Source organism: Micromys minutus (genome assembly GCF_963924665.1).
Source record: "Micromys minutus genome assembly, chromosome: 2".
NCBI lineage: Eukaryota > Metazoa > Chordata > Mammalia > Rodentia > Muridae > Micromys > Micromys minutus.
In genome coordinates, this window is record NC_137971.1 from 34,485,292 (window position 1) to 34,497,359 (window position 12,068).

Genomic DNA, 12,068 nt, shown 5'->3' on the forward strand with positions numbered 1-12,068 from the left:
ATCTCTCTGAATCTGTTCTAACTTTCTATGATGGTGTCTGCAGTTACTTTTTAGGACCCATTCTCTCCAAAAAGAACTGAATCTGAAGAAGGTTCAGTATTATAAGCTCCTTTTCAAGGAAGACTTGGGTTATAGGGAAAAAGCAAGCAAACAATCAAAAAAACAAAACAAAATCGGAGAAGCAGCCGAAAGGCTTATGGTATTGCTGTCTTAGCAACCAGGACTACATTCAGTTAGCTTGCCTTTTTCCCCATCTTATAAACTACATCTATTTCTAAGAGTATTTACTTATAAGCAAGCACACACACACATACACACATTCTCTCTCTCTCTCTCTCTCTCTCTCTCTCTCTCTCTCTCTCTCTCTCTCTCTCTCTCTCTCTCTCTTTCAATCTCTTCAGCCCATGTAGGAGTCAGAGAAGCCTTTCTCTTCTTCCTCATACTTTTTAGCATACACTTCCCCATCTTAAGTCTCAGAAAGTCGTGGTGCTCTTCTTGGAAGCAGGGGTGATGCTGGCTGGGGAGAGGCTGGCGAACACAGAGGTGACTCACTCCAGAAGTGCCAGCATGGAAGGAGCCACCACTGAGTAGGTAGTGAGCGCTGGCTTGATGCCTCTGGCTACAAGCATCTCAGCCTAGTCACCCCTCCCTGGCAACCGACTCAAACAAAGCCAAGTTCCCACCGAGCCCATGTGAAGACACAAGGAAGATGGGGAAATAGGCAGACTGGGAGAACAACTGTCCACACGAAATGAATACAGCCATCATCTGCCAAATTCTGTCTTAGACACCTTTCTTACACACCCAGGAACACACAAAAACCAAAACCTTCTTGAAAGCATTCTAAATCTTCAGAGGCCAAGATGTGCAGCAGGCAGAATGTGGCTGAGTGAGAAGGAGCTGAACTTAGATGCTGGCTCTTTGTGAATTCGTCAAGACAGATAGATCTGGGCAGGTGCCTCATGTCTCTGAGCCACGGGTTCCTTGGGTATGGAAAAGGGAACAACCAAAATTCATTTAAGGGTTTATTGTGAGGATCAGAGAATAATTGTGTCCTTTTCTCTCCTGTCCCTTCTCTCTCCCCCTCTCTTTCTTTCCCATTTCTCAAACACTTCTTTTCTCCTCTTCCTATACAACTGGGTGTTAAAACCTTAGGATAACCTGGAAAAAGGCAGCCTGGGAAATGCAGAACTGGAACTTGAATCCAGGCTAGGGTAAAGGAAGCATTTATTATGAAAGTGCTATCCTCATAGAGCGGTGAATTGGAGCCCAAATGGTGCAAAGAAGATAACTGAGCACAGGCAGCCAAGACCATCACAGAGCCTGAGTCTAATAAAGACACAATTATAAGGGACACAGGTGTTAGGCTTGGGATCAGTAGCAAGGCCCCCCATGTTCCAAGGGGCATCCTGGTACTGTGTCAAGAAGAGGCTCATCTAGGTAGAAGTGGCAAGCCTGGTGTCAGAACCAGAATAGGAAGAGGAGGTGACCAGGGTGGGGGAGAATATGGGCAATGGGTACACATAGTTCCTTCCAATATTTCTGCACAGTGACATTGCTTTTGGAGTGGATCTGTACTTAGCTGTCCAAAGACAGAGCTCTCAGAAGAACCCATTTTAGCATTCTACTTGTAGGATGCTACAAAGCCCCTAATGAGTCTGTTGTCCAGATTAAACTCATGGCTCCAGGTTCTTATCTCACACGTAATGCTAAGGCTGTGGCCTGAAATTTGAACTGGATACCTGATTGTTGCGTTTCATCCATTCTTTCCTTTGGAGAATGTGTGTAACTTTGATTCTCTTGGGAATAAGGCACCATGGAGAATACACACATGGAGAAAGCCCCTGGCCCCAGTGAAGCAGTCTACTATAAAAGATGCCACAATTACCAGGCAGACACAGGTAACTAGAACTTAATGGGCACTGGGACAAAAGCTTCCAGAGAAACATCAAGATGTTTTAAAAACTCATAGAAGGCTGTGACAGTCCGGCCACACCAGAGAGGGCTTGGCAGAAGCCTTTGACCAGGGCCTCCGCCGAGGAGGTCTGGAGCAGACTGTGATGATGTTCCCAGCCTGGTTACTGCTTGTTGCCATGTAGGATGATGAGCGTGGCTTGTGCTTTATGCTTTAAGAAAGCAGAGCACCTTGACAGCCTGCACAACAAATGCGTGCCATAATAGGCAATTATTGATCAGGGAGACATTTTTATGGTGTTTTGGGAGTAACCGAATTATATGCACTGATGTGTTCAATTTTTAATTGTTTACCAGTTCACTGGGAGTAAAAGTGGAGCAATAAAACAGATGATACCCCATTCCTTGATATCCCCACTCTCCTTGAGCATGACCTTCCTGCAGAATCTCCTTAATCACGTGGGATGAAAGACAAAGTCCAGGGACTTTTATGATGCTGCCCATAACACCCATGAAATGTTTCACTGTCGCTATGGATAAATGCACCAAAATAAAATAGCACGTAAACACATTTAATCACTGGAGAGTTTGACTCACCACCAAGACATGAAAACACCCCAGCTAATCACCCCAGCTTCATTTAGAGAAAATGATGGGGGAAAATTGCACTTAAAATCCTTACTATCCCCCCAAAGGGTGCTATCAAACATAAATTCGCACAAAATTATGAAGGCATATGAGAAAAAGATAAGAAGTAAACACAACACCAATATGAATCATTGTATCTCTGCCTAGTATCAAAGCATACCAAACAAAAAGGCCAAAAACACCAAACCAAAACAAAACCCAACCTATTAGCTTCACAAAAACATGGCAGTATAGGCATGAAACAGAAAAAGATCTATCCACGGAGTCCTTGTAGTTTAAGAATCACAGGTAAATAGTTAAAGGAAAAGAATATATTTTTGGGGCTTGTGAGATAGCTCAGGAGGTAAAGGTTCTTGCTGCTAAGCTTGACCACTTGAGTTCAATGTCCTGGGCTCACATGGTAGAAGGAAAGGGCTTCTTTCTGCAAGTTGCTCTGACTAACTTCCGTATGTGTGTATGCACACATGCACTTGTGCACGCACACACACACAAACACATGGAAAAAACAGAAAAAAGTGAATATATTCTACAATGAGAGATTATGCATTTTACATAACTCGATATTTTCCTTTTGAGTGATAATTATAAGCCTCTTTTGTCCTTCACAGCAGCACTCCCTATCTGATCTAAACATGCCAAGAGAACTTGAGTGGCAAAAGCCCACAGAATGATGAGAGGGGGAGGAGTGCAAGTGGTCATTACCTCTGCCCATTAAGTGGAATTCAAAGCCATTACCACAGAGAACAAGGGCATAAAAAACTATCTCTAGATACTGCAGAGAAATGTAATAGCAGCCAGGAGATAATTGAGGGATAAAGGAGCTGATGAAACCAGTGCTTGACTGCATGGTCTTAAATGACAACGACGTGTTCATGGAAGGCAAAATGGCTTCATTAAAGATCAGAGCTCTGCAGAAAGCATGCTGCCACCCATCCCCAAAGCTCAGGAAAATGTATGGTGTAGTCTGAGGGCTATTCCCTTGACACACTAATTGTGGAGTGTCTTCACATCTTTTTTTAGAATGTCATATAAGTGGAATTATTTACTGGCTGGCTTATTTTACACAGTATAATGAACGAATCTGGGGTTGTCTGCACAGTAATTTAAAAATTCTATCATCTTGCTGAGTAGTACCATTGTGTGCACTTACCAGAGTTTGTTTCCTCATTACCCTATGGAATACATTCAGTGTTATTTGTAATGTTGGCACCTATAAATAAAAATGTTATAAGTATTTGCATAGAGACTTTTATGTGAATGTAGATTTTGTTTCATTTAGTCAAATCCCTAGAGATGGGACTTGGTGGTACATACTGGAATTATGTGCATATATAAATATTTTATATTTACATAAATATGTATATATAGTTGGGCTTTTAGACTAAGGGGATAAAATTCAAATATATGAATGAGTATTCAGAAAATAGGTAATAACAGCTCACAGTTTTAAATGACAATAAAATAAGATTGAAGGGAATGTAACTTATTTTTTAATCAATTAATACCCAAGAAAATGGATGAAAGGGGCAGTTCCATGTTTAGCTGATCATAAAGTGTTTTAGCAGAGCTTTTCAGGAGAATGATTTGGTAGAAGTAATCAGAACATATTAGATGTATGGGTCTTGTTTCTACCTTCAGAAACAATCACAGTCGTTCGTGTGTAGAGCAAATGTTCTAGATTTTTTCATTATGAAAAGAGGAGACAATTACATATTCATCAACCAAGAAAGAACCATAACTCATGGCACATTCCTTTTCTCTGAGGAAATCAAGGCAGCCTTTCAAAAAAAATGGCTTAGTTCTTTGAAACAAGGTGATCTCAAAGATATTACTGAAAACTATGATGTATGTTTATAACTTTAAAAAAGACAGACATTGGTGAGACATGAGGACTACAGGTGGAGACTGGAGATGACGGAGGCCGACCACAGAGTTGGGAAGTCCAGATCCAGTGGATATAGCTATATGACTCCTATACCCAATGCTTAGGGAACATTTCAAAGGGCTGTGTGTGTGTGTGTGTGTGTGTGTGTGTGTGATGAATGCCTTGAGAGGCCAGAAGGAAGCCTCAAAAACCCTGAAGCCTAAGTTCCAGGTGGCAATGAGATGCCTAACAGGTGCTGGGAACCAAACACAGGTCCTCTGAAGAGCACAAGTGCTCCTCACTGCGGAGCCATTTCTCTGTGGGCAGGAGGGGCTCAGGAAGCACGACTTTTAGCTGAGGAACTACTGCAGCTGATGGCTGCTGGGGAAGAGAGAATCATTCTACTTAGGAAGGTTGTGGCTGGTACATTGCCCACGCTCTGATTGACTAACCCACATCCATGTGCGTGCCTCTAATTACAACTGGACTCAGTGGTAATTAGAGAAAAAGAACAAGAAAGGAATGAGAATTGGAGGGGGTTTTGTTGAGGGGGTGCCCAGGGTATAAGGAAGGGGTATAATCAAGTGACACTGTATGTATGTTTGACCATACATTACCAAAGAATAAATTAAAAATATGTTGTTTTAAAAGTAGTGAAAACATAGTAGAAATTAGGTGGTGAAGGGTGCCTGGATTTCCCCCCATGAATAAAGCATTATGGGTGCACACAGCAACTGAATGACTTCTGGGAGAAGTGTGTGTGTGTGTGTGTGTGTGTGTGTGTGTGTGTGTGTGTGTGTGTGTGTGTGTGTGTGTGTTAGAAGATCTTGAGTATGAAAATTACACTTTCATACTCAGCATTTCAGATTCATAGTACTAGAGAATCAAATGTAGGGATAGAAAAACTGCCCTTCTGCAAGACACCAGTCAAAGCCTGTCAGAAACTGTCGATGAGTGTTAGAGCTGAAGGCTTATCTCTGTCTACTAGCTTGTTTGGGGAAGGAAACTCATCCACAACGTGAGTGCACTGAGAAGCCAGCCAATGCTAATCTCCATCCCAAGTCTGCTTGACATATAGAAACAGATAATGTTTCCAAAAGAGATAACTGCATGGATAACACTGCTTCCGAAAAAGAAATGGGACATGCACGGGAACAGAAACACAATCAAGTGGCTGAAGGTCAACACCCATTTATTAATCCAAAACCACACATTTAAACAGGACACCAAAGATAAAAATCTTAAGGAAAATACCAATATGGATTTAATTAGATAAAACATTGTAAATACTAAAATATAAAGAATTTTAAAAGTATACTGAGTATGGAACTTACATGGTAGAAAGGTTAATATATGTAACTTTAATATTGTTCTAGTCATACAGGTCCTTCGCTTGCTTAGTTAGAGTCACACCAAGGTATTTCATATTTTTTGTGACTATTGTGAAGGGTATCTTTTCCCTAATTTCTTTCTCTACATGTTTGTCCTTTGAGTATAGGAAGGTTACTGATTTGTTTGAGTTAATTTTGTATCCAGCCACTTTGCTGAAGTTGTTTATCAGCTGTAGGAGTTCCCTAGTGGGGTCGCTTAAGTACACTATCATGTCATCTGCAAATAGTGATGTTTTTACTTCTTCCTTTCCAATTTGTATCCCTTTGATTTCCTTTTGCTGTCTAATTTCTCTGGCCAGGACTTCCAGTACTATGTTGAATAGGTAGGGGGAGAGGGGGCAGCCTTGTTGAGTCCCTGATTTTAGTAGGATTGCTTCAAGTTTCCCACCATTAAGTTTGATGTTGGCTGTTGGTTTGCTGTATATTGCTTATATTATGTTTAGTTATGGGCCTTGGATTCCTGGTCTTTCTAAGACTTTTAACATGAAGAGGTGTTGAATTTTGTCAAATGCTTTCTCAGCATCTAGTGAGATGACCATGTGGTTTTTTTTTTTTTTCTTTGAGTTTGTTTATATGGTGGATTACATTGATGGATTTCCATATATTAAACCATCCCTGCATCCCAGGGATGAAGCCTACTTGATCATGGTAAATGATCATTTTGGTGTGTTCTTGGATTCGGTTTGCAAGGATTTTGTTGAGTATTTTTCCATCAATGTTCATAAGTGAGATTGGTCTGAAGTTCTCTTTCCTTGTAGGGTCTTTGTGTGGTTTAGGAACGAGGGTTATTGTAGCCTCAAAAAATGAGTTAGGTAGTCTTCTCATTAAACCAGATACAGTGAAACTATTAAAAGAGGAAGTATGGAAAACCTTAGAACACATTGACACAGGAGAAAATTTCCTGAACAGAACACCAATGGCTCGTGCTCTAAGCTCAAAGATTGACAAATGGGACTTAATGAGATTGCAAAGTTTCTGTAAGGCTAAGGACACTGTCAAGAAAAAAAAACGGCAGCCAACTGAGTGGGAAAAGATCTTTACCAACCTCACATCAGATAGAGGCCTAATATCCAAGATATACAAAGAACTCAAGAAGCTAGTCACCAGAGAATCAAACAACCCTATTAAAAAATGGGGTACAGAGCTAAACAAAAAGTTCTCAATTGAGGAATATTGAATGGCTGAGAAGCATCTAAGGAAGTGCTCGATATCATTAGCCATCAGAGAAATGCAAATCAAAACAACCCCGAGATTCCACCTCACACCAGTCAGATTGGCCAAGATCCAAAACTCAGATGATAGCAGATGCTGGCGAGGATGTGGAGAAAGAGGAACACTTCTCCACTGTTGGTGGGGTTGTAAACTGGTACAACCACTCTGGAAATCAGTCTGGCGATTCCTCAGAAAATTGGACATAGTACTACCTGAAGACCCAGTTATTCCACTTCTGGGCATATACCCCAGAGACACTCCAATATACAACAAAGACACATGCACCACAATGTTCATAGCAGCTCTATTTATAATAGCCAGAAGCTGAAAAGAACCCAGATGTCCTTCAGTAAATGAATGGATACAAAAATTGTGGTACATTTACACAATAGAGTACTACTCAGCTATCAGAAACAATGACTTAACAAAATTCTTAAGAAAGTGGATGCATCTAGAGAATATCATCCTGAGTGAGATAACCCAGTCACAAAAGAACAGACATAATATGCAGTCACTGATAATGGGATACTAACCCCAGAAAGCTCTGAACACCCCAGAAACAACTCACAGACTGTGTGAGGTTCAAGAAAAAGAAAAGAAAAGAAAAGAAAAAGCTATTATGCTCAATCCTTACACACCAAGAAAACTTTGACTAATTCCATGTTACATCCTGTTTTACATGTACTTTATGCTCATTGTAACTAGTAAGACCTTAATGCACACTATCAAACCTTTGGGGGGAAAAAAAAAGCCAAACACTGACAAAAATGTTTTCGTATACTTTTATGCAAAAATGCTTAAAATTTGTCCATTTGTCTTTGTTTTTTAAAATGAAGTTGTTCAAAAAAAATAATAGTGTTCTAGTGTTGGGGAGATTACTCAGCAATTAGAGCATTTGCTGTGCAGGAACGAAAATCAGCATTCAGATCCCTAGAATCCACCCAAAAGCCTCAGAAGGTGAGGACAGGGGACACCTTCAGCAAGCTAGTGACACTGGCCATATTTGCAAACTATGGGTTCGATTGAGCAACTCTGTTTCCATGTATAAGGTGAAGAAATAATCAAAGAAGATTCCTAATATCAACCTTATGCTTCACGGTCACGTGAATACACAACCACACATACACACACATATGCATGCAAATAGGTATACATACTCACAATATTGAAAGGGAAAAACACACACACATGCATGCAAACATGTATACATACTCACAATATTGAAAGGGAAAAAAGTTTATGTTCTGTTTTTGGTTTTGGTTTTGAGACAAGGGCTTCTCTATGTAGCTTAGCTGTCCGGGAACTCGAAGTAAACCTGTCTGGCCTTGAACTCAGATATTCATCTGCCTCTGCCTCCCAAATGCTGGGATTAAAGGCATGCACCATCACTGGCCCAAAAAGGTAAAAAAGTCATCTAAAGATTTACAAAACTAAATAGCTCAATGGAGTTGTACAAATTTCTTAAGATGTACTACAAGGAAAAAATTTACTGGCAGCCAACAAATATATGAAAAAAAAATGTTCAATCAGATAATCAAAGAAAATGTCAAAAGTCACAATTATTTTACAAAATGAAGTATTTTATATTTGCTTATATTCAATATTTAATTCATATATTGATTAAATCTCTGGTATATTATTAAGTCTTAAATTTGTGCATATATTTTAGGTACAGAAGTTATAATTTTTCCCCCTAGGAAAAAAAGAATAAATGTGCACAGGATTTTAAACTGAAGAACATTGTTGCATTGTACAAAACATAAGTATAAAAACAACAAAAAAACACATATATCACATGTTTATATGATGTACGTGCATTAAGCAATCATCAGTCAGTGTGTTGATGAAGAATAATCAAAAATAAAGACAGGAAATTTTCCCTTACTATGAAAATTCAGGCTAAAAATACAGTGGTAGAGTTTGACGTAAGGTTTATATGAACATGTACAACACAGAGGTCCGACTCAGGGCTGGTGCGTCACTGTGAAGTCTGGTTATCTACAAAGAATGAAATCCTTTCGGCTTGTTTCTCTATAGTGTCTTAAATTTCTACCATGAGCATGCTAAAGTCTTTTTTAATAAAATCTGTAGAAGAGAGAAAAGCATCCCGAGAGTCTACACTGGCAAGAGGCGGGGCAAGCGCAAGGGTTCAAGTAGAAAGCAAATCTGAAAACCAAATTTAGCCCAGTGGACCTTTCTGTTTATTGTTCCTTCTTGGATTTCTTTTTTTAGAACTTTAAATACCCAAAAAAAGTGCCTCTAAATATAACATTTTGGAGTCTGAAAGCAACTTGTTCTGAAGCCTCTCCTTTATTAGTAGCACGGCATAATCTTATTGCCTGGCTGGCAGGCTCCGCCTTCCACTGTGGTCTAAGGGAACACAGACCATCGAGCAGCCAGCGTTGTCATCACTGCCAGCTCTGACTGATTCTCTTCCTCTGCAGCTACTGGGAACAGTATGCAGACTCTTTTTTTTAACTAAAGATTCAATGGCACACTTACAGAAACTGGATAGAACCCAATGCCAAGAGTCTTATTATTTTTCCCCCGAGAACAGTAATTCCTACTAGTGTAGGGGGAGGAGGAGGCTACCTTTTGCAAGCTGCTTGTTTCAGAGGCTATCTGACATGTATGTAGTGCAGTGGGCCTCAATCTGTAGACACCTGCAGCCTACTTCCCAGCACACACATTTGCATATATGTGCACATGCACACATGGTATGGATTTCTGTGTGTTCAAGTGCTTATCACAAGACTGTGCTGTGAAGGTCATTACCATGGAGACAAAAACTTCTAGGGAAAAAAAAATGTCTCAAAATGTTCAATTAACTCATAGATAAAAATGTTCTAGATAGAAGACTAGCAAGTACTTTGTTTTGGGGTCACAAATTCCAATGGCATCGTTGAATCTGAGGCCAAGTTTTAATCCATTAACTATCTTTACCTCTATGAGTTCATCAAAATTTTTAAAAAATGAAAAAATAAAAAGAAACATAAAGTTTGGTTGTTTTTGTGAGACCTGGTCTGGTCATGCTACTGAGGCTGGCTTAGTAGTTTTAGGTTCAAAGTATCCTCCTGCCTCAGCCTCCTGAGTAGTTGTAACTGTAGGTGTGCTCTTCCATGCATGGCTAACTCTATTTATTTATCTAAGCATCACTGCTCTTCATGAATGTGATAACTGAATAGATGAAGAGACTGCAGTAATCTGTGCAATGCAAGATGTTCTTCCGTGATAGCAGAAAACAAGGGATGGAGCCATAAGCAGACAAGCTGAAGCAAGCTGAAATCAAAGACCATGAAGAGGGTAGTCCAGACCCGTGAGGCTGGAGCAGAGAAGGTGGAGTGTCGGGACGCTTGCAGCAGGAAAGCCCTTTTGTTTGATGCTGCAAGGGCAGAGGCATGTCATGCATTTGTCAAAGGCCATCAAATATGTAACTCAAAAAAACAATGCCAGGACTTGGACTGTAGCCCGGCGTGTGCCCAGCAGGAGTGATGCTCTGAGAGGGGGATGTGGGAGAGCTCAAGGCTTTCTGTTCCGTTTTTCTGTTACCCTAAAACCCCTCCAAAAAGTCATTTTATTTGGGGAAAAAACACCAATAATACAAAATGTACATTTATATAAATTAGCATTTATATGTAGGGAGAGGATAAACTTACTTCCGGTTCACAATCAGCCACTCTCGAACATAGGTCTGAACACAGTCCCTGACGTGAGGATCCAGTTCAACTCTAATTAGGTGAAAAATAAGATAAAAACAGTTATTACTGAAGGAAAATGATAAAATGAATCCTTTCCATTATCAAGGGACATAACACTATCTCAGATCTGTATCAATAAGAATGTTAGAGATGCTCTTGTCCATTCATTTCAAGTATATAAAGTAAGGCAGTGGTAGTTGTGTTCTCATTAAATAAACTCTATTTACGGATAATTGCTAAAGTACATCTATGCCTAAAGGCATTAAGACACAGCTACAATTAAACACCGAACATGAAAAATAAGTTCAAATAGTTATTTCTAAGTTAATGTTGTTGTTGTTGTGTGATTTTGTTAGGGCATGTGCATTTTCCATTTAGAAAGCCAAGAACAGCTGCCTTGGGCTTTGGTGGCTTTGAAGACGTAGGTTTTGGATTCTGGTCATACCTGCTGAGAAGTCCACCATTAGAGATACTTTCCATATGTTTCACAGCCTTAAAATCAGAAATAATGGCAGTAACAAAGCTTCTGATAGTGCTAGAAATGAATTAGTACTAGACATAAACAGGCCTAAGAGCTACAGGTTTTTATTTAAATATTCTTGTGATTATAATATATCATTTTCCCCTTTCCTTCCTTCAAACTCTCCCATGTCCTTATTCAAACTCATGGCTTCTTTCTCTTTAATTGATGTTATACCTATAAATGTATATGTGTGTGTGCGCACACACACTCTCTCACACACACACACACACACACACACACATGTTCATAAATACAACTGTCTCAGTCCATACAGTATTATTTGTATATGTATGTTTTCAGGGATGACCATCTGGAAGTAAATAAAAAAAATGGTGTGCTCTTCTCTGGGGAAGATTATTTCTCTGGCTCTTAGCATTTCTTAGCCTCCTGTAGTTCTTTGTCTAAGGTAGAGGTTTCTGCCCTCCCTTCCATGTTATACTATAAGTTTTAATTTTGCATTTGTCAAACAGGGATGTAGAATTTGGATCCTGGATGTCCACCAGAGGCCTACCTGTTAAAGTCTTTGTCTCTGGCGTGACATAATTGAGAAGTGGTAACTCCTCAAGGGGACCATGGGACACTGTTTTCTTCCTCTCTGTCTTTTGCTCCTGACCATGAAGTGGTCACAAATTACTTCTCTGCTATACTATCACAGCACAATATTCTGTGCCACTAAAGGGCCAGGCCAGAAGGCTGAAAACTGATGCTCCAACGTTCTGAGAGAGGTAGGACTGTCCAAGTGATCAGCAGCAGTCTCTATATATTGGCTAGTTTTGGAAGCTGTGTTTTGTGCTTTTCATTATCAGGTAATAGTCATT

At 39.9% G+C, this 12,068-nt stretch overlaps 1 protein-coding gene across 2 annotated transcripts in view; it reads right to left on the reverse strand.

Moving 5' to 3' along the window:
- Positions 1-12,068, reverse strand: part of DOCK8 (dedicator of cytokinesis 8) — a gene marked incomplete at its 5' end in the record, with an annotated part of 175,940 nt that overhangs the window by 114,479 nt on the left and 49,393 nt on the right. For both annotated transcript variants that reach the window (XM_080911132.1, XM_080911133.1), the window contains one exon: positions 10,686-10,757. In XM_080911132.1, coding sequence (XP_080767258.1) covers positions 10,686-10,757 — 72 coding nt within the window. The remainder of the gene's footprint in view (positions 1-10,685; positions 10,758-12,068) is intronic.